Raw genomic sequence first — 27,010 nt, 5'->3', positions numbered from 1 at the left:
TGCATAATAGATACATACAATGAGACTTGAGGTCATTAAACCATAAGTACTCCGGAATGCTTGACCTACCTTTCTGAATCCTAGGGTTAGCAACCTGCAACACAAAATGGAGATTCTGATTTTCTTAAGGAATGTCCTTAAAAGAAAACGATCAGTTTCAAAAGATAATGGATCCATCACTTGTGACTTGATCACCTTCAAAGACCAACTCTTTTCAACCCCTTATATTAACATTTTCTCCACCTTTTGCATGCCTCTACATTATACATTAACTGTTGGGTTAATGAACTTATTGAAGATATTCAGTAGGATGTGGTCTAAACACACATCAGAAGCAACCCTTCAAGGCTGAGATTGCTGCCTTTTATGTGGATTTATGCTGTGACCTGACAATCTGAGGTCACTGCTTGGTTAAGAGTGGACTCTACCCAAGAGTAAAGAAATGTTTCTTACTAAAAACCCTCTGCTTTTACTTCCTGAGGCTTTGCATTGAAATAATTGGTACAATTAAACTAGCCTTGAGATTTGATAATATTTCTGCAAGGCATTGATAAAGTGCTATTTTACATAGTTTTGTTAGTGAACAATTTTAACTGAATCATACCCTGGCAGGCCGGACTCCAAAACGCAAGATATCTTCACTGCTGATCTCCATGCCATTTTGATTTTCTAGTGATTGTCTTGCATCTTGTAAATGAAACATAATATTCAATTAAGAGCCAATGTCTTTGTGTAACAGTGAATTCCCAGATAATTCACTGGCCAAAAATAAATTATCATATACCAACTCTTCTGTAATTCCAAATTAATTCCAGGTATTTAACAGTTAAGAGAAGTTGGGATAAATCCATGGATAGGAGTATAGAGGGCCATGATCAGGTGCATGTAAATGGGACTAGGCAGAATAATAGTTTGGCATAGACAAGATGGACTGAAGGGCTTATTTTTGTGCTGTGATGATCTATGATTCTGATTCTGTAACTCAATTTGCATCCATTAGCTTTTTGGTTATACTGTGCTTTATATACTTCTTAGATAAAGCACCAAGAAACTCTCCTTGGTGTCTGTTATCTTTGAGTCTTAGAGTCATACAACATCGAAACAGGATCTTTGGACCAGCAGGTTCATGTTGGCCAAGATTCCCATCTCTAAGCTAGTGTTAATTGGCTGCATTTGGCCCACATCCCTTGAAATCCTTCCAATCTATGTGCCTTTTAAATATTGTTAATCTACCTGCTTAAATCACTTCGTCTGGCTGCTTATTTCACACACAAACCATCCTCTAGGTTTCCATTAAATGTCTCCTCTTTCACAGTACGCCTATGTCCCCTAGTTCTTGGTTTCCCAACTCAGGGAAAAAGTATGAGTGCATTCATCCTATCTATACTCTATCTACTTTATACATCACTCCTCATTCTCTTCTGCTCCAATGAATAAAGTCACAACCTGCACAAACTCTCTCCATAACTCATTTGCTCAAGTCCCATCAACATCCTTGTAAATCTCCTCTGCATTCTTTCAGCTTAATGGCATCTTTCCTATAGAAGGGTGACCAAAACCAAACACAATGTTCCAAAGCAGCCTCATCAAGATCTTCTACAACTGCATCATAACATCCCAAATTCTATACCAATGTCTGACTGATGAAGGTCAACATCCTAAAAGCCTTCACCACCCTTTCTCGGCATACACATGACTGAGGAGCTCACGTGGTCTGCACATACTGGCTGTGTAATGAAAAAAATCACAACAGCATCTCTTTCACCTAAGGCAGTTGAAGAAGTTTGGCTGCTATCCCCAAATCCTAAGGACTTTCTACAGGGGCACAATTGAGAACATCCTACCTGGCTTCATCACTGCCTGGTATGAGAACTGTACTTCCCTCAGTCTCAGGACTCCACAGGGAGTGGTGCAGACAGCCCAGTGCATCTGTAGTTGTGAACTCACATCTACAGAGACAAGTGCATAAAAAGGGCCTGAGGATCACTGGGGTCCTGAATCACTCCAACCACAAACTGTTCCAGCTGCTACCATCTGGGAAACGGTACCACAGCATTAAAGCCAGGACCAACAGGTTCCAGGACAGCTTCTTCCACCAGACTGATTAATTCACATTGATACAATTGTATTCTATGCTATATTGACTCTCCTGTTGTGCATACTATTTATTACAAATTACTATAAGTTGCACATTGCACATTCAGACAGTGATGTAATGTAAAGATTTTTACTCCTCATGTGTGTGAAGCATGTAAGAAATGAAGTCAATACAATTCCTCTGTTCTATAACACACCCAGGCCCCTACCACACATTATGTAAGTCATAGTGTGATTTGTCTTCCCAAAATGCAACAGCTCGCACTTATCTGAATTAAATTCCATTTGCCATTCCTCAGGCCACATATCTGGCTGATCAAGATTAATGGATTTTGACCTTCATTAATTGTAATGTTGCATCATGTTTACAACAGGAAGCTATTAGCTGGAAAGTGTCTTACGATCAATGACCCAAGATATTTTCACATTTTATTGTTCCACAAATGCTACATGGCCTGGGGAGGATTCCTAGTATTTTCTTTTTCATTTAAGATACCCAGTATCCATGGTGCTTTTACCTTTACTTTAGCTGAAGTTTGCCCTGCACTCTAATTCATTGACACACTAGTTACATGACATAATTTGCTGTTCTTTGTAAGTATAATGTTGCTTACCAGAAGGTTGTAAGACCCTGCCAATAGCATGGATGACACCATTGGTTGCCATTATATCAGCATCTTCAACTGGAACTTTATTTACATTGATGATGAGATTTTTCTGAAAGAGAAGACATATTAATCCAACTTAATCAGTGTGTTAACTAAAGCAAAATAGTGGAAGAATTCAATGGTGTAACCAAATACTCACTGCTCCTATTTCCAAGTTAGCACCTTGTAGGGATTTCAACATCATAATCTTGCTGGCAACACCTCCACTAACCAGGATTTGTTCACCAATATGATACTTCCACAAAGTGGGATCACCTGAAGAGGTAAAGAAACCAAAACTTCAGCAACATTAAATATTTTGAAGGATTTAATAACTATATTTTCCTCAGGATAACATATTTATCCAAATGATATGAAAACAGAAAATGCTGGAGATAGCCAGTGGCTCACTCAGAGTTTCCCTCCTTCACATACAGTTTGTTTCCTGACTTTCTATCTCAAGCTTTTTCCCCTTTTTTACCTCGCATTTTCCGTATCGACTGTTTATTTTTCTTTTATCTTTATTTGAATACTTCTAGATTAGCTGAGTGTTATAATTTCAAATTCAAAAGTGACTGCTCATCTGTTTCTACATATTTAAAACATGAAAGTTGGCTTGAATTAAGACTGCCATTGATACTCGAGTGTAAATCCATGTGTTCTGAAATCTGACCATCTGTTGATCTTAGATTCTACAGAGTTTCAAAGTTCAGAAGTTCAAAGTAAATGTATTATCCGAGTACAAAAAATTTACAAAAGACTATGCATAAATAGACAAAGACTTGAAATTAAAGGCAGCCTTGTGTATTTCGTTGTGTTGAAATACTTAATGGTGTCTTGTGTTATGCATTGGAGTAAATTCAGATTACATGATTAACATTTGATAAAAGATGTTGCTTTGATAATCTGCTGGTGGTCGGAAATTCCAGACTGGCTGACGTATGTAGGCTTGGAGAGGCTATCCATCTTAAACCCAGGTTCTTCTGGTAATACTGAACCATGCACTAAGCAGCCGGAATGTACTGTATATCAATGCAATGTGTCTGGTGTAGTGTCTGGGTCAGGGCAGAACCTGGATTGGTGCAATTTATCTGACACAGTGAATCTGGCTCAAAGATTAGATCAGAACAGTCTGTCCAATATAGAATCTGATTCAATGCAGTAAATCAATCCGCTTTGGTGAGGTCACTGCAGAACCATAGATGGTAAGGTGTTCCAATGAATCCAATATGATCAGCATCCCAGGACCTTGGTGAAGCAACTTTACTTTGCACTACACAGTCGTACTATGGAGGAGGCACATTAACTATAAGAAGCCAGCACTTGAAAGTAAAGTCTCATTAACCAACCCGAGACTGACCATAAACCATAGGATATAGGAGCAGAATTAGGCCATTGAGCCCATTGAGTCTGTTCCGCCATTTCATCATGCTGATCTAATTTTACTCAGCCCCAGTCTCCTACCTTCTCCCCATATCCCTTCATGCCCTGACCAATCAAGAATCTATCAACCTCTGCCTTAAATATACATAAAGACTTGGCCTCCACAGCTGTCCGTGGCAAGGAATTTCACAGATCACCTCTCTCCATTCTAAAAGGATGCCCCTTTATTCTGAGGCTGTGTCCTCTGCTCTTAGACCTTCCCACCATAGGAAACATCTTCTCCAGGTCCATTCGATCAAGGCCTTTCACCATTCCATAGGCTTCAGTTACGTCACCCCTCACTCATGTGTTGAGGCTGCCGTTTGAACTGCCTCAGACATCACATCACAGAAAGGGCCATGGACTTGTGAGAAGTTATACCTGAGCAGACCTTGGATGCAGAGGGTGTTTTCGCAACTGAGTGAAGTGCTGATCAAATGGATTTTTATTGTCTTGAATGAAAAGGGAGTTCCTGAAATATTGCTGCAAGCAAATGGAAAAATTTCCTCATTCGTGTCTCACTGACAGGAGGAAGACGTGGAGTCAGGAAGGGATCTATTGTTGACTGTTTTATAACAGTATTCTGTGGCTGGTTCCATTGAATCTGCGGTCAATGGTGATCTCAGCCTGTGGGCAGTGAGGAGGCACTTATCTCTTGTAATATCATTGACAATCAGGGGTGGTTATTTTGATGTCTGGGAGAACTGGTATCATTACGGTGGCTAACAGTACAATAAATAACGACACATATAAGACAGCAAGGCACTGGTATAACTCACATAATTAAGCCAACCATCAAGTCAAGCTGGAATAATATTCCACATCTAAATTAGGATCATTAGGCAAAAACTGAGTTAAAGCCACAGCCAATCCCATCACTTTGTGATAGCTTCATTGGTTGGTGAAAAGATTGTGATTGTGCCAGGACTGCTGAGAGTTTCAGTGAGTCCTGCTCTCTGGAAATGTTAATCAACATAAAATGCTGGTTCACAGAATTAATCCAGAAGGGTTTAGATGGAAGGAACAGGGGATAAAATAAATTAATATTCGACAGAGGGTTTATATCACAGAAGCTACTGGTGATAAATGCTAGGCATTGGGACTACAGACTAAGAGACTCCTGGATGGCTACATGGAGCTTAGAAAAATAGGGGGCTATGGGTGAAGCCTAGGTAGTTCTAAGTTAGGGGCATATTCGGCTTTGTGGGCCGAAGGGCCTGTATTGTGCTGTAGCTTTTCTATGTTTACACCAGCCAAACAATTGAACCCAGTCATTAATGCCAGACAGAGGAGCTATGAGCCACACACACTCTATTGAACCTGGTGGAAAAAGACAAGGTAGATAGACCACACATACACACGCTAATGAAGCCTGTGAGACAATTGTGAAACTGAAGTCTTAAAGCAGTTTCTTCAGAAAATTTTTATCTGTGTTATCTTCCCCTATAGATAGCACACTGTAGATTTCCATTAGTCTCAGTAAGTCATCATCTGTGCTGTGGCATCTGAGAAACAGGGTTAGTCTCCTACAATAACTGAAAGTGACATGATGACTGCTGTCTAGTTTTTACCCATCATTCGGTTCTGTTCACTGCTGGATAGAGACAGGATAGCATCATTGGTTGGGGCAAAGACTGTGAATGTGCCAGGCCTGTTGAGAGTTTCAGTGAGTCCTGCTCTCTGGATGGCTCCCACCAGCATGCTGCAACAATAAAAAAAAAATGACACTTGAGATTTTAAAATGTTAAGTCTTTCCTTTTCCTTTGATCTTCTGAGTATTTTTCAATTCCATATGTTACTTCTGCTGAGAATTTGTGCAAGTAAATGATCGGTAGATGACTGTTAGAGGCATTCTATCATCAACCAAGTTGGTTAGTAGCATTTTTGGTATTTATTTCAAACTTTTGGCATTAACACTATTTCTTCTTGCTTCACTGCAAAATACCCTAATCTTCCATCATATTCTTACTCATAATTTTACACGTTAGAGCTAGTTCAGGCTGCTGATTGACCATTGCATTTTATGTAACTCCATACCTGAACCGATCATCAGCTTTCAGAATGTCCATGATCGTGCCTTCTGGAAGAGTCAGTATTTTGTCCATTATCATCATGGCACCATACCTTCCTCTTTTGTCATGTGCAGCAATACATATATTTTCAACACATAAAGCCTTGAACAGAACAAAGACTCTCTCAGGTAAGAAGGCATTTTCTTATATCCATTTTCAAAGACGTGACAAACCTTAACATTTTTGCTAACTTTGTACCAATATAAATATCTAGGGTTGAAACTCTGATCACCACTACTAATCAGGTGACTTCAATGGTGCAGCACAGACAATTTAAGGTCTAGCATCTACTTTGAACCTAAAATTATTAAAAAAAATTATTCACATTTGGAGAAAAAACAATTAGTATTCTAAATATTAAGGTAAACAATTTTATTTATTTATTTGTTTATTCAGCAATAGAGCATAGAGTAGGCCTTCCAGCCCTCTGAGCTCTGCCACCCCAGCAAACCCCGATTTTCCCTAACCTTATCATGGGACAATTTACAAAGGTCAATTAATCTACCTGGTAGGTCTTTGGACTGTGGGAGGGAACCAGAGGACCCAGAGAAAACCCACGCATTCCACAGGGAGGACGTACAGAGACTCCTTATAGAACAGCGGTGGAATTGAAAGTTGAACTCTGGAGAGCCCCGAGCTGTAATAACGTGCTATGTCACCATGGCAACCCCCACCCCCAGCCCTTTGAACGGTTATGTTAATGTACATTGGTAGTGGAATTTACAGATGGCAATTTGCACTGGAATAAATATTTTTAATATAATGCAGGCATTACTGGCAAGAGAAGAATTTTTTGTCCATCATCAACTGTCTTTCGGAAGTTAGTGCTGAACTGTCATCTTGATCCTCAACAGACCCGCTTCAGTGTTCCCAGGGTGCTGTTTGAGGGGAACTTCAGGATTTACACCTAGTGAGTGAAGGATTGATAATATACAAGTCAGGATGTGGAGGGTATCCTGCAGGAAATAGTGTTTCCACATACCTGCTTAATGGAGTGGGTTGCAGACAGGTGAGGGTCATTTTACTATTGGCAGTCACTGCAGGCAACATGGCACTGGTGGTGGGGAAGTAAAAAATTTGCTGAGTTTATCAGGTGGGCTAATACTTGAATATGCCCTGCTTCTTGAGCTTTGCTGGAGCTGCTTCCATCACCACAAGTGGAAAATGTTTCATTATACTCCGGCCTTGGGAGCCTTAGAAAAGTGTTTCAGGGTAAAAAGCCACATAAATTACTTCTTGCAAGAAACCTAATATCTCACTTGCCCACGTAGTCAATGTTTATAAGGCTTTTTAAAATTTCTAACCAATGATGATGGTAGGATGTTAATTAGTGATGGAATCATTGATGGCGATGTCACTGAACATCACTGGCGGGTAATTAGATGTCCTTCTGGTGGACAGAGCATCAAATAGCACTTGCCTGGTATAATGGCTGCATATTGACCGATATGCCTTTCAGCTAATAACTTTCAGTTAATTAATGGTTCAACGGTTCCATTTAATATCAGACAATGTATACAATATACAACCTGAAATTCTTACTCTTTGCAGACATCTACAAAACAGAAACCCCAAACGTCAAAGGAAACCCCAAAGGAAAATTCTCCTTGGCAGAGATCATATCTTTGATAAAGGAAGATCATTGTGGTTGTTCAAGACCAGCCATCACACCACTGTGACAACCAGAATGGAGTTCCTTGGAGTATGGTCAAAGATGGTTTTGAAATATTCAGGTTTTTCCATTGCTTTTCACAGAATGCAGTGACCATACCCACATGCAGTGAGTTTTAGACAACATTCACTCATGGCCGAATCAGAGGGAAGTTGCTAGAATGACAAAAATGCAATCCTCTAGCAGGATTTGAAATGTAATTAATGCTTTGATTTATGTGCAACTGCTTCCAAATTCCAGGTGTTGGCATGAAATTCTCATCTAGTTCAGAAATATGTGGGTTAATAATTTATATACTCCTTCCAAATTCCAGGTGTTGGCCTGAAACGCTCATCTAGTTCAGAAATATGTGGCTTAATAATTTATATACTCCTGAGTATATCTAAATGTCAATCATAATAAAAAGATGGCACTTGCGTCATGCCACAATAGAAATTGTGTTTCATTAATCAAAATTCCAATAAAATGTGTTATATTTTATTTCCAGTTGCAAATTATTTCTGTCATTTACAGGATATTTTTGGCTCATTATAAGCACACTATGTATCAGACATCTGTCCATAATACAACCACCACCAACTTTATGATCTTTAGTTGTAATTAGCACTATTACTGAGTCAGAACATTTTGTAAATAAGGGTTAAATGGAGGCTCTGTCTGCTCTGACGTTTGGATGAGAAGGACACACTTTGGAAAAAGAGCAGAGAAATTCTTTCTAACTAAAACCACAAACACAAATCTTCTGATCACTTATCCAATGCTATATTTTGGAAGTATGTTACTAGTCATAAAGCTCTTTAGGGAATTGAAAGATCATGAAAAGTCCTCTGTAATACAAATCTTCATTTTCCCACAGAAAAGTATCTAGAAATTAGGAAAAAACACATACGTTACGATAAACAAACACTCTCAGTTTCTTGCCACTCAACGTTTCAAGTATCTGCCCGTGGTATAGATATTTAGAAGAGAGCTGCTCTTTCACAATGTGGTCCAGCAGAAGTTCCTTCATCTCTTCATTAACAACCAGAGATTTTTCTATTATAAAACACAGGAGACAACTTTTGATGAAAATTTTCCCTAAGACAATTATGATTTGTGCAAAATCTAATTGAAAACCCGCTTTTGTCCCTATTTTGGTCACATCTGTAGGAAGAGCATAACCAACTGCGCCTCTATTAAAAAGGCAGCTCCACCATACAATTTCTAGAGATATCAATAACGATAAAAATAGCATGAATCATACTACAATGGTGCCTAACAAAACAGGTTAAACTAATAAAATGGGTTATGTTTTATTTCCACTTTTCAGTTTGTGATCAGCTCTGTTATAACTTTATTAACAATTTGCTGTCAGCTCACCACATGACAGAAACCAGCCTCCCCTCCTGTCTGTGCTTCTTACTGCCCCAGTGAAGTAACCAACATAATCAAGGACCCCACCCATCCTGACATTCTCTTTTCTGCCCTCTCCCATTAGGCAGAAGATACAAAAGCCTGAAAGCATTACCATAAGGCTAAAGATAGCTTTTATCCTGCTGTTATCAGACTATTGAATGATTCCCTAGGACAAGAAGTTGGACTCTTGGCCTCATAATCTACCTTATTATGATCTTTCACCTTACTGTATCTACCTGCACGGCACTTTGTAGCTGTTGCATTATATTCTGCATTCTGTTATTGTTTTACCTTGTCCGAGCTCAATGCACTGTGTAATTAACTAATCTGTATGAACAGTAAGCAGCACAAGCCTTTCAATGCAGCTTGCTACATGTGAGAATAATAAATAAATTCAAATTCCAATTCCAGATTTTCCTCCAGGCCATCCAAGAGAAGGTCACAATGGGTTAATTGGGATGATTTCCTGGGCCATCTAAGACCACGAAAAGAAAAAATCACAAACAAGGACCAAGATCTTGCTTGTCTGCTAGTAAGAGGGGCTCTTTCTGTCAGCCTTCTTGCACATTTGGGATCCCTAGACTTGAGTCAGCTACAAGGAGATGAGACAGTTGTCTACCTCTGTTTGAACTGCAGACCTGCAAAAAAGGTTCTTTACAAAGAAGACACTTTTGCCTGCCCAAAACTCATTGGTCTCCCAACACAGCAAGATGCCTTGAGTGAATGGAGCTACCTTGAACAACTCAGGCTGCAGGAGAAGATGCTATGTGGCACACTGATGATTGGTGCAACCCACACAACAGGTTGTGGGGAAGAACTTCAATCTAAGGCCCCTCAAACACTTGAAGGGTGGGTTGTTCAAAAACAGCCACATAGGCAAAACTGGTGATTTCTACATCAAGTGCATTAACTTCATGATGCTACATGTGTACAGACATGAAACTCTTTGAATGTACAGACTGGCTGACACTATGAATGTAAATAAAGCCATGTACTGTTTTGTATTTCTTGCATACATTTCTGAATTTTTGAAATAAAGAGTACAAGCTTTGAGCGAGAAAGAGACAATACGGGTAATATATATATATGATGAAATTAGGCATCTTTTTCCTTTTGTGATCCCGTATAGTTTTGACAATCTGCAAAGTTTTGTAGTTCATAAGACAGGAACAACCTCAGCTCCAAAAGCTCTGGGTTAATCTCCAAAGTCTTAGGAAATTATATTGCTCAGGTTCCTAACGTGATGAAATCTATTATACAGCTCATTAAAAAATGCTGATAAACCCAGAGGTACTTCCATCTAGTGCCATTTGTGTAATTGTGTATATCCCCAGTGTGCATTGCAGGCAGTTCACCAGGAACTGGAAGTGACTTTGGTGAACAGGGCAGTCACACACGCTCTTAGCTGGTTGGGATGTCTGGAGTAAAATGTGGTCGAGCTGAGGCCATTCTGTAAATCTGTAAATAAAATAGTTCTAGCATTTTTAACCCATGCAAGTCTGTCTTTATTAAAGGACAAACACAGCACAGCATATGATTAGTTCACCCGGAACCGAAAATGACATTGGTGAACAGGTCACACACATGCTCTTGCTGGCGGAAGGACCCGGGTAAAATGTGGTCAAACTGAAGCCATTCTGTAAATCTGTATATAAAATAGTTCTAGCGTTTGTCTTTGTTAAAGAAAAAACACAAGACTATTGAGTGAAAGGACAGGGTAATTGATGGCATTTTCACATTGACATACAGAGAAAATGCATTCAGTGCGAGATTAACCAGTCTATTGCCAGAAGATGCCGTAGGTTGATCGACAAGAGTTGGCAGTTGGAAAGAGTGATCTGATCAGTTATTAGAAATCATACCTTATCAAATTGACACCTCAAATGGTAATAAATATGAGACTCATTCCGTAACTCTGGGGAGAGAGAGTGGGGGTATCAAACATGACTCAAGTTCAACGTACTGCATTGTCACAACCTCACGGTAAATCACCAAAGAATCACAAGCTCCTTTTTTCGTTATTTGTCAAATTTCTGAGTCAGGCTCTTGTACATTAGGGGGTTAGTTCAATCCTGGGAAGTTGTAAACAGAGTAGGAATGGGGGAAACACTTGGTAACCATCAACCACTGTTGCATTACCTTGCGACATTAAACACCCTTTCCAAATGGGATGGGACCATTAGCGATTTCAGAGCTGCAAAGAATGGACTTAACGTAAAACTTCGAAAAGTACAGTTCCGTACAGAGCAAGGCATTCGGCCCACGATGTTACGCCAACCTTTTAACCTGCTCCAAAATTAACCTCACACTTCCCTCCCGCATAACGCACGATTTGTATTTCAACCATATGCCTATCTCTTAAAGATCCTTAATATAGCTACCTCTACTACCATCCCTTGCAGTATTTTCCATGCACTTACCATGCTCTGTGTTAAAAAAAACCTCTGATATTCTCCAATCACTTTAAAATTATGCCTTTTCATGTTAGCCATTTCTGTCCTGGGAAAAAGCATTGTCTATCCACAGTGTCTATGCCTTTTATCTTGTACCTCTATCATCACCTCTTATTCTTCTTCACTGCAAAGAGAATGTCCTCATAAACATGCTCTCTAGTCCAGGCAGCATCTACATTAATCTCCTCTGTGCCCTCTTTAAATCTTCCACATCTTTCCTACAATGAAGTGACCAGAACTGAATACAATATTTTTACCAAGTATGATCTTAACCATAATTTTATAGACTATAACATTATCTTGCAGCTCTCACTTACTTAAAGACACAGACCAATATACCTGCACTTCCCAATTACAACCCTATGACCAACTAGCCTATGCATTTGGAATGTGTGAGAAAACTAGCGCGCCCAGAGGAAACCCACATAGTCACAGGGCGAATGTACAAACTCCTGAAATTCATAAAATTCCTCAAATTGGTGGAATTGAACCCGGGTCACTAGCACTGCAGTGGCATTAAACTCACTGCTATGCTATCACGTTGCCTTACCGTTAGTCTTGAACTCAATCCTTCAACATGTTGAAGGCTAACACACCATACGCCTTCTTAACCACCCTATCAACTTGCACTGCAACTTTGAGGGATCTATGGCCTAGGATGCCCAAGATAATCCACCTCTCTGTGCTGCTAACAATCCTGCCAATTAACCTTGTGCTCTGCTTTCTAGTTGGACCTTCCAAGTTATATCAATTCACACTTCTCCAGGTTCAACTCGATCTACCACTTCTCAGCCCAGCTCTGCATTCTATCCATGCCCCACTGTAACGTATGACTAGGGCAGGAATGGCCTACTCTGCGATGTTATCAATAAATAAATAAATAAAATTCACAAAGAACATTGGTCCCACATCAGATTCCTGCAGATCCACAGCATTCTGCTTGAAACCTCCAGGCGGACTACACTCCACCTACTACCACCCTCTCCCTTCAATGGGCAAGCTAATTCTAAATCCACACAGCCAGGTTTCCCTAGATCCCACACCTCCTGATTTTGTGAACGAGCCTACCACGGGAACCTTGTCAAACACCTTACTAAAATCCATATATACCACATCCACTGCTCTACTTTCTCATTTCCTTGAATTCATTCAAGCTAATAGGGTACAACCTGTCACTCACATGGCTGCACTGACTATCCCTAATCTGACTCTTTCTCCAAATGCTCATAAATCCTGTCTCTAAGAATTCTCTCCAATAGTTTGCCCACCGTTGATGTAAGACTCTTGGTGTATAATTCCCAGGATTATGCCTACTACCTTTCTTGGGCAAAGGAATAACATTTATCACCCTCCAATCTTCTGGTACTACTGTGGCTAGTGAGGATGCAAAGATCATCACCAAAGCTGCAGCAATCTCTTCCTACACTTCCCATGGTAACTTAGGACCTAGGGCATATCCACTCCAGCCCTGGGGGCTTATGTATCTTAACACTTTTCTAAAGTTCCTGCACAGCTTTCTTAACTATGACATGTTCCAGCAATTAGCCTGTTCAATGCTGACGTCACATTTGTCAATGTCCCTCTTACTCGTGAATACTGACGCAAAGTATTCATTAAGGACCTCCCCTACCTCCTCGGACTCCAGGCACATTTCTGTTAATGGTCAAATATCTGCTGTGTGGTAAAACCAGCAGTTACTAAAACAAAGATACACAGTAAAGATCCCAAAAATTCTTGCTCAACTAATGCCTATTATATACAAATCAAATTGCATTTAGTAATTCTTTTACCTTGTTAAATTGTAGAAAGTGTCTCATCCAGTAATTGAACCTCAGTGTTAAAATAATATTTTCATCATTAGATTACCTTAGTTACAGAGGGGGGTTTTTGATCTTTATGTCTTCTGACAAAGCTACTAATAAATTGTGGTGTCTATTTGAAGCAAAAACAAGATGCTAGAGGAACTTAATGGGTCAGGGAGCACCTATGGAGGGAAATAATAGCCAACATTTTGGGGCAAGATCTGTAACCTAAGCAAAAACTATAGTGGGGAGATAGCCAAGTATGAAGAGGTGAGGGGGGGGGGGGAAGAGATGGGGCAAGGGCTGGCGATCAATGGATGGATCCCAGAGAGAAAGGGTTAATTGGCAGATGGAATCATTTGGGGAGGGAAGGTGGAAATAGCAACCAAAGTGGGAAGTGATACATGGAAACAACAAAGAGCTGTAGAATGTGGAATCTCATTAGAAAGGAAGGTGAAGAGTGAAACCAGATAAGGAAGGGAAGATGGACGAGTTGGAACTGTGGCGGGAGGGGTTAGGGCACCCAGTGGGTGATGATCAGATGGAGAAGGGGATGGTGTGAGGGGAAAAAACTGGGCAATAAGGACCTATAGATTCTTTTTCTTAGAAAGAAAGATGTATGTGACAGAATACTGTAAATCAGAACAAGAAAGAAAGGAATGGAAGGGGTGTAGAGTGCCTGAAATTGGACAATTCAATATTCATGTCATTGGATTGTAGTTTATCTGGATGGAAAATAAATTGCTCTTCTTCTACACTACACCACAACTGTGTTCCAATTAGAATGCATTTACAGCTGGCTCAGTTTTAGTTATGAATGCCTTGTGTAAATACAATAATAACTGAGATTATGTCAGGTCAGTTACTGGCAGCTACATGTCCCTTCTTTGCCAAGAGTTATTTTTGACCCCACTGTAAACTGAGCCTGAAAAGGAATCAGAACCGAAACCTAAAACAAATTGGCATGCAACCCCTTCATTGGCATCTTCCACATCAATTCAGAATCATTAGAAATTTTGTTAAATAATTTATAATAAAAGATCTTCAAACTTGGAACTGCTAACCATTGTAAGGCAACGTTACTTATGCTGCAATTTGAAAAATATAAAATATGTCTCATTGTGAACTTTCTGATATCATGATCAAATAGTCAAATTAATATGAACAATTTTTAAACAATCCATCAGGATGACTCATTTTAATCCATAGGACATGATATTTTGACAAAGAAGTATTTACTAAGCAGAAAAGATTACAATTAATATCCAAAACTTCCAACGTCCTGAAACTGTCAACAAAATGATGATTTGCAAAACAAATTTAACACCCCTAAGGAGTTCAAAATATTTATCAAACAAAACTGAATAACAAAAGAGTACAGGGAGAGAGCAGGAGAGGGCAATTTGGATCCTCATAGTCTCTCCCATTGATAGCAATCATGGCTGCTCTTTTACCTCAGTGCCACCCTATTGAGCAAATCCAATATCTTTTAACATTCAAAAGTTATCAACTTCTGACTTTTTTATATTCAGAAACTGTGCCTTCTCAGCCTCTCCGGGCAGGGAATTGCCAAGTTTCATTACCTTCTACATGAAGTGATTTCATCTCTACTCCGATTGGCAGGCTTCTTTAACTGAGACTAAAATCGCTGATTACTATATACCCCAGCAGGGAAAAAAAAGAATTTCGACATCAGCCTTCTCAATTCAACCTTTCCCCTCTCCCCAAAAAATTCTACATTTAGGAAGATCAAAAACTTTGTCAAATTGAGCTTATCAGAAGAGGAAAGTGAGAGTTCAAGACAGGAGGATTGAGGGAGGGCAGTCCAAAAACAGGGCCATGGCTTCTGAAGGCACAATGCCAATTTCCAGTGTCGGAACAAGTTGCCTGAGTCGTCAGAATGGGGACCAATAAATCCTTAGTGGGCTGAACGTCCTGCGAAGAACATGGAGATGGGGAGAGAAGCAGCTCTGCGATGTCATTCATTCTGAATGATATTCAAGAAATTAAAATCACCAAATTATTTCAACTAAAGATTTCTGAATGATTTAAGATTAATTATGATTCACCAAGCCATTAAGGAGAAAATCATGAGTTAATCATAATTTTAATCACACTCTTAAATATCCAGTTTTCCCACTATAAAGACAATAATTAATTTGCACATAACAAATGTAGAAGTATAACTCCAGTTTTCATTTTTGAGGAGCTGTTTTAAATAAATGCTATTTTTCCACAAAGTTCCATTAATTTTCAATTGTTTTTAATGTACATCAATTAACTCAAAAATACTGTGATTTTGGCAGGTCTGATGACAAACTAAGCTGGGATGTGGCTTAGATGCAAGTCAAATTTTCCTTGTGTAGTTTTGTGCATTGAGTAGCTCAGCACCCATACACCCCACTCACTGATGCAACTGTTAAAAATTGCACAAAGCTTTCAACAAAGTCCCACTTGATATACTTTCCAAATAAAGAACTCTTGGGACACAAGGGAAATTGGGAAATTGGGAAATTGGGAAATTGGATGTAAAATTTTCTCAGTGGAATGAAGAGTTGGATCCACATTAATAGATGTGACGAAATGTGAGATTTATAAAATTCTGAGGGGATTAGACTGAATAAATAGCTCATTTCTTTTAGCTGGATAAGGGTGGTGGGAAGAGGGTAGCTGGTTAGCTGCTCGTTGCATGCCATTTTAACCTTTCTTCCCACCCCCACACTAACATGTCAGACCTCAGTCTTCTCTATTGCAATGGAAAGCTCAAACACAAACTGGAAGAACACCGTTTTGTATCCTGCTTCGATGTCCTACAATTAAAATGGTATGAATATTGGCTCATCAAGTATCAGGAAACCCATTTCTCTGGAGCTTTTCTTCTATGTGGAACATTTTGTGCATAGACAGCTTACACATAAGGAGGGCATTAGAAATAATTTGAAGTATTTTAAAAACCAGATACGTAGTATTCAATTCTATTTGGAGTGTGACGAGAATACACATAAAATTAAGATGTTTGCTGGCCTGGGTTAGCATCAGTGACATCAGCAAGTGGTCTGCCACCTGTCCTCAGGGGAAGGAGAGGTAAGGAACAATGGCGCAGCGTCTGGAGATGTGTAATGAAGGGACGGGGGAGAGAGAGCTGTCTGGAGCGGCTCCCCCTTTGAACCCTGAACTGTTTGAAGTGATGGACAGGCGATACCCCAGCAGGGGGATAAAAAGGGACAGGTTCGCTAAGGCAGGACACACACGACACCCGAGGTAATGAGACCATGGAAGCGGTGCGCCTCTCACGAGTCGGTGGGAAGTATCGGACAACGCACAGGGTGGAAAGGTAAGATCAGCGGGAACCCGGTGTGTGTCCGCCGTTGCTTGGGTGCCGGGTTCACTGCAAAGGATCGACCGCATCTGGAGGAGGGGTCACAGTCGGTGACCTCAGGTGACATCACAAAGGACCCGCCCAAAAGCTGCTTGTGAGCAATTATCGCCGGTCTGTGAGTGGAAGCCGTGTCTGAATGATCAGTCGTTCCCGTTCTCTCTCCCCCTCCCCCCACGTTGTCCATCGCCATGGCAATGATTACTGCAAACTGAACTAAATTGGACTGAACTTTTGTGTCACTTTGAAATTGGTCATTTATCCCTAGACAACGATAGAGCTTGATTGATCCTGTTATCTTAATTCGGTGTACATGTGTGTTTATCATTGCTGAACTGTTGCATTTATTATCCTTTCGATTACTGTGTTGCTTGTTTCTTTAATAAAACTTTCTTAGTTCTAGTAATCCAGACTCCAACTGAGTGATCCATTTCTGCTGGTTTGGCAACCCAGTTACAGGGTACGTAACAGGAGAATTGGTCTTGATTGAATTCCTATGCATAGTGCACAATAATATTAGGCTATGCACATAGATTACCAGCAATAGTGATCACTCTGATTGGTTAATGTTTTCTTTGAAAGCTATATTTGCCTGTAGTTTTAAATATTAAAGGAAGAATTCAACTTGCTTGTTTCAAAATGCAAACAGAGTTCACTTACCCTTGAATGCAGAATCCAGAGGAGCAAGAAGTGTCAAAGGTTCTTGTCTTTCCAAATAGGAGATCATACCAGCTCGTCTGAAGAGGTCACCTATCTCGGTGACACCAGGCTTTTCTGTCAATTCCAAGATGGTCTTTGCTGTAAGACAGTTAAATTAAATAATTCAAAATAAGAAATGCAGGAAGTAGCTTGCTTATATATTACATAATGACACCATTCACAAATGTGTTCAGCAGCATGATTTGCAATAGCAGATGCATCATCAATTCTAAAATCATGCTATTAAACTGTTAAGCCACTTTGAATAATATTTAATTAGATAGAAATGCTCATATGCAATATTATAAATGCTTGAATCAAAAATTATTTTTGATGCCAATGGTTTCCCAATGAACCTGGTCATGTAACAGATCTCTCAAACAGTGAAAATTCGAAGTGAAAAGGTCGAAGCGCTCGGCAGAGATGGTGCTCAGTGCTCGGTGTCAGAGGGCTGGTCGGAGGCTCGAAGTTTTCGGACGGACTCAGAGTCGGACTGTGGTCGGGTGCTTCCAGGATGCTGCATTGGCAAGGTTGCGGCGCTGGAAGCTCATGGCAGGGAGAGTTTCTCCCTTCTACCGTCTGCGTGAGATGCTGGGGCTATCGGGACTTTGAGACTTTTTTTACCATGCCCATGGTCTGCTCTTATCAAATTACGATATTGCTTTGAACTGTTGTAACTATATGTTATAATTGTGTGGGTTTTGTCAGTTTTAGTCTTGGTCTGTCCTGTGTTTCTGTGATATCATACTGGAGGAACATTGTATCATTTTTTTAATGCATGTATTTCTAAATGACAATAAACGAGGACTGAGTGTCCTCATAATCTAATCTAATTTAAGAGATAGTGACTACAATTCTCTGACCTTTACCATAGCCTTGGACAGGGAAAGTATTTAATTGGGGGAGGAGAAATTATGATGCTATTAGGCAGGAACTTGGGGGAATAAATTGTGAACAGATGCACTCAACTACACAACAGAAATGTGGAGGCTGCTTAGGGAGCAGTTGTATGGGGCTCTGGATAGGTTTGTCTCTTTGAGGCAAGGAAAGGATGCTAGGGTGAAGGAACTATGGCTGAACAGTGATGTGGAAGATCTAGTCTAAAGGAAGAAAGATATCTATAAAGGGATTAGAAAGCAAGGATCAGGCATGGCTCTAGAGAGTTTCAAGACAGCCAGGAAGGAGCTTTAGAATGAAGTTAGGAGAGCTAGAGGGGATATTTGTAGGCCTTGGAGAGTAGAATTAAGAAAAAAACCCAAAGCATTCTAAACATAATTGACAAACAGGAAGGTGACTACAGTGAGTATAGGACTGATTAGGGATAAAAAAAAGCATGGGCCTAGAGTCAGAGGAGGTAGGGATAGGATATACCCCAGGTTACTATAGGAAGCAAGAGCAGAGATTGCTGCATCTTTGGTGATGATTTATGCATCCACAATGGCTATAGGAGTAGTACTAGAAGATTGGAGGGTGGCAAATGTTATTGCTTTGTTCGAGGAAGGTAATAAGGAAAATTCTAGGAATTATAGACCAGTGACTCTTATGTCAGTTGTGGGCAAACCATTGGAGAGGATTCTTAGTGAGAACTTACAAGCGTTTGGAGAAGTGTAGTCTGATTAAAAATAGTTACATGGCTTTGCAAGGTGCAGGTCATACCTCACAAGCCTGATTAAATTCTGAGGAAGTGACAAAATATACCGAAGACAGAGCAGAGGATATAGTGTAAATGGCTTTTAGTGAGGCATTTGACATGGTTCTATATGCTAATCTATTTCAGAAAGTCAGGATTAATGAGATCCAAGGAACCTTGGCCATGTGGATTCAGAATTGGCTTTACAACAGAAAGCAGAGAATGTTAGTAAATGGAGCCCTTTCTGCCTGGAGGTTGGTAGCCAGTAGTGTTCTGCAGGGATCTTTTCTGGGTCCCCTGCATGCAGTGATTTTTACTTATGACTTTGAAGAGGGAGCAAAAGAGTGCATTAGTATGTGTGCAAATGACATCAACGATATTAGTGTTGTGAGTAGTGCAGAAGATAGTCTTGGGATACAACAGGATAAAGAGTTGGGGTGGAAAGTGTTAAATGGAGTTCAATTTGGAAAGATGTGAAGTTATTGGCTTGAAGGCAGAATACAGAGTTAATGGCACAATTATTGAAGGTATAGAGGAATGGAAGGATATTGAGGTCCTTATCCATAGATCCTTCAAAGCTGCAGCACAAGTTGATAGGGAGGTAAAAAAGGAATGTGATGTGTTGGCCTTCATTGGTGGGGGGATTGAGTCCACGAACTGTGAGGTAATGTTGCAGCTCTCTAAACTCTGGTTCAACCACATTTGAAGTATGGTATTCAGTTCTGGCCATGTTATTATAGGAAGGTTGTGGAAGCTTTAGAGAAGATGCAGAAGAGATTTACCAGGATGCTGCCTGGATTAGAGGGCATGTCTTATGAAGATAGATGGTCTGAGTTAGGGGTCTTTTCTTTGTGAGTGAAGATGTGCAAGATGAAAAGAGGCATAGATCGGTTGGACAGCCATAGACTTTTTCAGGGTGGAAATAGCTAATACAAGAGGCATTACTTTAAGGTGTTTGAAGGAATGTAGAGTGGAGATGTCAAGGGTTTTTTTTTTTTACATAGAGAGTGGTAGGTGCATAGCGTATGCTGCCAGGAGAGGTGGTTGAGGCAGTTAAATTAGGGACATTTAAGAGACTTAACTAGGCATATGGATGAAATAAAAATAGGGGATAATGTGGGTGAATAAGGTTTAGATTGATCTAAGAATAGGTCAAATGGTTGGTACAACATCCTGGGGCAAAGGGCCCGTTTGAACCATGCTGTTCGATGTTCCACTTGAAATAAATATTTTGTAAGTTACCAGAGAAACCAGCAATTGTCAGATGATTACATTAACTCTACTTAGGATTGCAAGGATTTTTTGTTAACCACAGAAACTTAAAAAGTCAAAGATTAAATAGCGTCATGTGCAGATGAGGAACTTAAAGCTACCCATGGTTCAGTAAGCTGAAAGTACATTAAGTTAAAATGAACTTGCAATACTCCTGCAAAAATTAGTGCCATGAACTCCATTTAAGATGCGGAAAACTAAAGACGATTGCCGTAATCGGGTTGGATTTTCTCCTCATTAGTTAGGAAGAATGAAATATCAATGCTTGATTAAACTCTGGTCTTCCATTGTGAAAAGCAGTAGAAAGCTGATGCTTGGTACTTCAGTGCTTCATGAAGAGAATCTCGTGTAGTTGAAAATGGTCGATCATCTTGAAATGACTTAATTCCAAAGAACTTCACTTCAGAATCTTAAAGTCAAATATTGAAGCAAACTGCCAAATGATCCTTATAGAACATTTATTTTTAGAATGTCATAACCCTATGAATTAATTTTGGTTGTACTGTAAGACTTTCAGAGAAACTTGATACTTGTTAATGTGATCTGTTTAAATTAAACATACATAGATGTTCAGGTTTGATTTATGAAGGAACACATAGCAGAGCTTTTGTTCAGCAGTCTTTACACAGGGGGAATCTTTACAGGTCTTCACTATACAGTGCCATCTGATTCTTTTTTAAATTTACTTGGACAGGATTTCAAAATTGCATTTCTTGGCAGGGGTTTTCTGAGCCAGTTAGATGCTAGCGTTCCATGATTGTGGGTTTTGATATTTAATCAGTTAATCTATACGTAAAAAGTGGCCAGAGCATTTATATAGGTTTCCTTTTGCAATCGCATCACAGAAGTTGTTAACTGTCCTTCATACTGCAGGTCTTTTGCATTATATCTAGGATTATGCATGGATTTCTAGTCCTGAACATAACTCACCAGAACAAGAGGTATAAAAAAATTTAAAAAGGCTGAAAGTTTTGACAAATTTTGCTAACTTTTTTGAATTTCTTTTTAAGAATTTACTCTGTTGGGACATTTAAAGTAATGCATTTGAAAACAAATTTGCACAAAATATTGGTAAGATTTTAATAGCCAGAATATTATTTCTAATGACTATTTGTGTATTTAATACTTCAGTAATATTTGAGTAATATTGTAAATATATTGTATGGTTAAGCATTTCTTGTTCATTTAAGTAATTTGTTACATGTCATAAGTATGTGAATGACATACATTATCATGCCACAACGACATATATCTATGCCTCGCTTAAAGTAAAAATGAAGTACACATGCAAATCCTGGCTCTATGCTTCTCTTTCAATTAGCTTTATGTTTTGGAGTTACAAAACATAACAGTGGCAACAATAAATTTTAAACAAACATGAGATGACTACATATCTGTTGAAGTGCTGCGAGAAATTTGAGTTTTTTTTTAAGTGCAACAGGATGTTCAAGTTTTAAAAAAGCACAGAGAGAAGATTTGAGTTCAAAACAAAAAGGCAGGAAATAGACGAATTCACAGGTCCGTAAACAGTGAGTACTGGGTGATAATAATTATAAATACAATTTAAAAAAGAGCAGAAATGGCTGGCTACATCAGAAAGATAGATGTATTCAGCTGCACAGTGGATGACTGGCTGATGTATACTCAGCAGATTGAGTAGTGTTTTAAAGCAAATGGAATAGCCGGAGAGAAACTAGTGCCAGTTTTGCTGAATATTGCTGGGGTGAATATTGCTTCCACCAAACCAGCTGAAATGTGTTTTGCTGATATTGGGAAAGTAATGCAAGAATGTTTAGAAATGAATCCATTGTTGATTGCTGAATACTTCAAATTTCATAAGTGGGATCAAAAGAAGTGGGAGTCCATTCCACCTTTTGTGGCTGAATTGAGAGATTGTCTGAGCATTGTCAGTTCAGCGATGGGCTTAATAATGCACTGAGCAATCGTTTAGTTTGTGGAATCTTACAAGAAAGCATTAAAAAAATAGCTCCTATCACAACTCAACACAACTCACATTTAAAGCAGCAGTTAAAATTGCTGTAGCATTAGAAACTACAGACAGAGACACAATTGAGTTGCAATCAGAAATTAAAGTGAGTGTGAACAAAATTGCAACATCAAAATAGAGACCAGCCTAGCTGAACAAATTGTGTTACTGTTCTGGCAAGAGCTCACATACACCAGGCCAGTGCAGGATTAAAGGCAAAACTTGTAGGAAATGCAATGAAGTAGGACACATAGAAAGAGCATGTCAGGCAGGCAAAAATAAATGGACTGCACAGGGAAGAGAAAAAGATACAAAGTCAAGTTACAGTTTCAAAAGAGCACTTATCCAGATGCTGTTGATGAAAAATTTGATAATGGTGAGAGTGATACAGGACTAAGTAGCCTTGAGATTTACAATGTGAAACTAATCATATGACAAGCAATGTGGCTTGCACCAGAAGTGAACAGCAAATTCACTAGCAACACACATCAAAGTTGCTAGTGAACGCAGCAGGCCAGGCAGCAGCTCCAGAAAGAGGTACAGTCGACGTTTCGGGCCGAGACCCTTCGTCAGGACCAACTGAAGGAAGAGCTAGTAAGAGATTTGAAAGTGGGAGGGGGAGAGGGAGATCCAAAATGATAGGAGAAGACAGGAGGGGGAGGGATGGAGCCAAGAGCTGGACAGGTGATTGGCAAAAGGGGTATGAGAGGATCATGGGACAGGAGGCCCAGGGAGAAGGAAAAGGGGGAGGGGTGGGAAAACCCAGAGGATGGGCAAGGGGTATAGTGAGAGGGACAGAGGGAGAAAAAGGAGAGAGAGAGACAGACAGAGAGAGAGAGAAAGAATGTGTGTATATAAATAAATAAATAACGGATGGGGTACAGGGGGTGGGGTGCATTAGCAGAAGTTTGAGAAGTCAATGTTCATGCCATCAGGTTGGAGGCTACCCAAACAGAATATAAGGTGTTGTTCCTCCAACCTCAGTGTGGGTTCATCTTTACAGTAGAGGAGGCCATGGATAAACATATCAGAATGGGAATGGGATGTAGAATTAAAGTGTGTGGCCACTGGGAGATCCTGCATTCTCTGGCAGACAGAGCGTAGGTGTTCCGCGAAATGATCTCCCAGTCTGCATCGGGTCTTACCAATATATAGAAGGCCACATCGGGAGCACCAGACGCAGAACCCTCCTCCTCTTCATGGACACCCCGCTCTGGACTTCTGCCAGCTCTGGATCTCTGTATTGCTAACTGCCAACAGGACATCAACTGTCTCGACTTCACCGCACCTTGTTCCCATTCCAACCTTACTCCTTCCGAATGCTCTGCTCTCCAATCCCTCCGCACTAATCCTAGCCTTACTATAAAAGCCGCCGATAAGGGGCCTGCTGTTGTAGTCTGGCATACTGACCTCTATCTTGCCGAGGCACAGCGACAACTCGCGGATACCTCCTCTTAATTACCCCTCAATCGTGACCCCACTAAGGAGCAGCAGGCCATTGTCTCCCACACCATCACTGAATTTATCCGCTCAGGGGATCTCCCATCCACTGCTACCATCCTTATAGTTCCCACACCCTGCACTTCCCGTTTCTACCTCCTACCCAAGATCCACAAACCTGCCTGTCCTGGCCGACCTATTGTCTCAGCTTGCTCCTGCCCCACCAAACTCATTTCTGCATACCTCGACACGGTTTTATCCCCCCTTGTTCAATCCCTTCTGACCTATGTTCGTGACACTTCTCACGCTCTTAAACTTTTCGATGATTTTAAGTTTCATGATTTTTCACCATGGATGTCCAGTCCCTATATACTTCCATCACCCATCAGGAAGGTCTCAAAGCTCTCCGCTTCTTTTTGGATTCCAGACATAACCAGTTCCCCTCTACCACCACTCTGCTCCGTCTAGCGGAATTAGTCCTTACTCTTAATAATTTCTCCTTTGGCTCCTCCCACTTCCTCCAAACTAAAGGTGTAGCTATGGGCACCCGTATGGGTCCCAGCTATGCCTGCCTTTTTGTTGGCTTTGTGGAACAATCTATGTTCCAAAGCTATTCTGGTATCTGTCCCCCACTTTTCCTTCGCTACATCGACGACAGCATTGGCTCTGCTTCCTGCACGCATGCTGAGCTCGTTGACTTCATTAACTTTGCCTCCAACTTTCACCCTGCCCTCAAGTTTACCTGGTCCATTTCCAACACCTCCCTCCCCTTTCTAGATCTTTCTGTCTCTATCTCTGGAGACAGCTTATCTACTGATGTCTACTATAAGCATACTGACTTTCACAGCTATCTGGACTATTCCTCTTCTCACCCTGTCTCTTGCAAAAATGCCATCCCCTTCCCGCAATTCCTCCGTCTCGGCCACATCTGCTCTCAGGATGAGGCTTTTCATTCCAGGACGAGGGAGATGTCCTCCTTTTTTAAAAGGGGCTTCCCTTCCTCCACCATCAACTCTGCTCTTAAACGAATCTCCCCCATTTCACGCACATCTGCTCTCAGTCCATCCTCCCGCCACCCCACTAGGAATAGGGTTCCCCTTGTCCTCACCTACCACCCCACCAGTCTCCGGGTCCAACATATTATTCTCCGAAACCTCTGGCACCTCCAACAGGATCCCACCACTAAGGACATCATTCCCTCCCCCGCTCTCTCTGCTTTCCGCAGGGATCGCTCCCTACGCGACTCCCTTGTCCATTTGTCCCCCCATCCCTCCCCACTGATCTCCCTCCTGGCACTTATCCTTGTAAGTGGAACAAGTGCTACACATGCCCTTACACTTCCTCCCTTACCACCATTCAGGGCCCCAGACAGTCCTTCCAGGTGAGGCGACACTTCACCTGTGAGTCGGCTGGGGTGATATACTGCGTCCGGTGCTCCCAATGTGGCCTTTTATAAGACCCGACGCAGACTGAGAGATCGTTTCGCTGAACACCTACGCTCTGTCCGCCAGAGAAAGCAGGATCTCCCAGTGGCCACACATTTTAATTCCATGTCCCATTCCCATTCTGATATGTCTATCCACGGGCTCCTCTACTGTAAAGATGAAGCCACACTCAGGTTGGAGGAACAACATCTTATACTCCATCTGGGTAGCCTCCAACCTGATGACATGAACATTGACTTCTCAAACTTCCGCTAATGCCCCACCTCCCCCTCGTACCCCATCCGTTACTTATTTATATACACACATTCTTTCTTTCTCTCTCCTTTTTCTCTCACTATACCCCTTGCCCATCCTCTGGGTTTCCCCCCCTCCCCCTTTTCTTTCTCTCTGGGCCTCCGGTCCCATGATCCTCTCATATCCCTTTTGCCAATCACCTGTCCAGCTCTTGGCTCCATCCCTCCCCCTCCTGTCTTCTCCTATCATTTTGGATCTCCCCCTCCCCCTCCCACTTTCAAATCTCTTACCAGCTCTTCCTTCAGTTAGTCCTGACGAAGGGTCTCAGCCCGAAACATCGACTGTACCTCTTCTTAGAGATGCTGCCTGGCCTGCTGCGTTCACCAGCAACTTTGATGTGTGTTGCTTGAATTTCCAGCATCTGCAGAATTCCTCGTATTAGCAAATTCACTTAAGTGGAATTGGTACCCCTCAGCTGATTCAGTCATTCCATAAAATCAGTTTGAATGGAATTTCAAAGATACTAAATTGAAGACTGCAGATATCCAACTGAGAACTTATACTAGAGAAAAGATAAGTCAGTGACATTTATAACAGTGAAATACAAAAATTAACAAGCCACATTGCCATTTGTTACAACAGCCAGCTGATCACCAACTACTAGTAAGAAATCACGAACAAGAGAAAATCTGCAGATGCTGGAAATCCGAGCAACACACACAAAATGCTGGAGGAACTCTGCAGGCCAGAGAGTATCTATGGAAAAAAAGTACAGTCGACGTTTCGGGCCAAAAATGGACTGATAAAACAGAAAAACTGATTCAGGATGGAGATAAATTACTGAACATCACACAATTGTCATTTCTCTGAATGTTTTTCTCTAAGTTGAAGGGATCAGACAAAATGATGCAAGGTTTAAGATAATACAAAATATAGAGAATTGAGTCAACAGTGTCCACATCCAGTACATGTCATTTATAAGAGATAATGTAGATAAATGCAGAATCTGCACCAAGTATATTCCATTGTGCTGAGCAAAGAAAAGGCTATAGAAATTTAGAAGCGGACTGGATTTCAGAAAATCTGACAACTACTGCCAATGCTTCCCACATGTCTATGCCGGTCTGAAAACTGAATTACCAAGGTTCTCATCTTCCAAACCTATTTTCATTTTAAGTTTCAGCATCAGAATCAGAATCAGGTTTAATATTACTGATATATGCTGTGAAATTTGCTGTTTTTCAACAGCAGAGCATAATACTAACAACTTTAAACTACAGAAGTATATATATAAAAAAAAGAAAATTAAATTAAATAAGTAGTGCTAAAAGAGAGGGAAAAATACTGAGGTAGTAGTCATGTGCTCA

General features: G+C 40.6%; 1 protein-coding gene across 1 annotated transcript in view; it reads right to left on the bottom strand.

The window, feature by feature from the left end:
• The window catches only part of tgfbi (transforming growth factor, beta-induced), a 70,957-nt gene that overhangs the window by 4,115 nt on the left and 39,832 nt on the right, over positions 1 to 27,010 (bottom strand). The window contains exons 9-16 of the mRNA XM_063053319.1: positions 17,597 to 17,734; positions 8,800 to 8,945; positions 6,204 to 6,340; positions 5,738 to 5,868; positions 2,905 to 3,020; positions 2,712 to 2,814; positions 605 to 687; positions 70 to 94 (exon numbers count right to left, since the gene is read on the bottom strand). Coding sequence (XP_062909389.1) covers positions 70 to 94; positions 605 to 687; positions 2,712 to 2,814; positions 2,905 to 3,020; positions 5,738 to 5,868; positions 6,204 to 6,340; positions 8,800 to 8,945; positions 17,597 to 17,734 — 879 coding nt within the window. The remainder of the gene's footprint in view (positions 1 to 69; positions 95 to 604; positions 688 to 2,711; positions 2,815 to 2,904; positions 3,021 to 5,737; positions 5,869 to 6,203; positions 6,341 to 8,799; positions 8,946 to 17,596; positions 17,735 to 27,010) is intronic.

This window comes from Mobula hypostoma, chromosome 7 (assembly GCF_963921235.1).
Source record: "Mobula hypostoma chromosome 7, sMobHyp1.1, whole genome shotgun sequence".
NCBI lineage: Eukaryota > Metazoa > Chordata > Chondrichthyes > Myliobatiformes > Myliobatidae > Mobula > Mobula hypostoma.
This window is presented reverse-complemented; position numbering and strand designations above follow the sequence as displayed.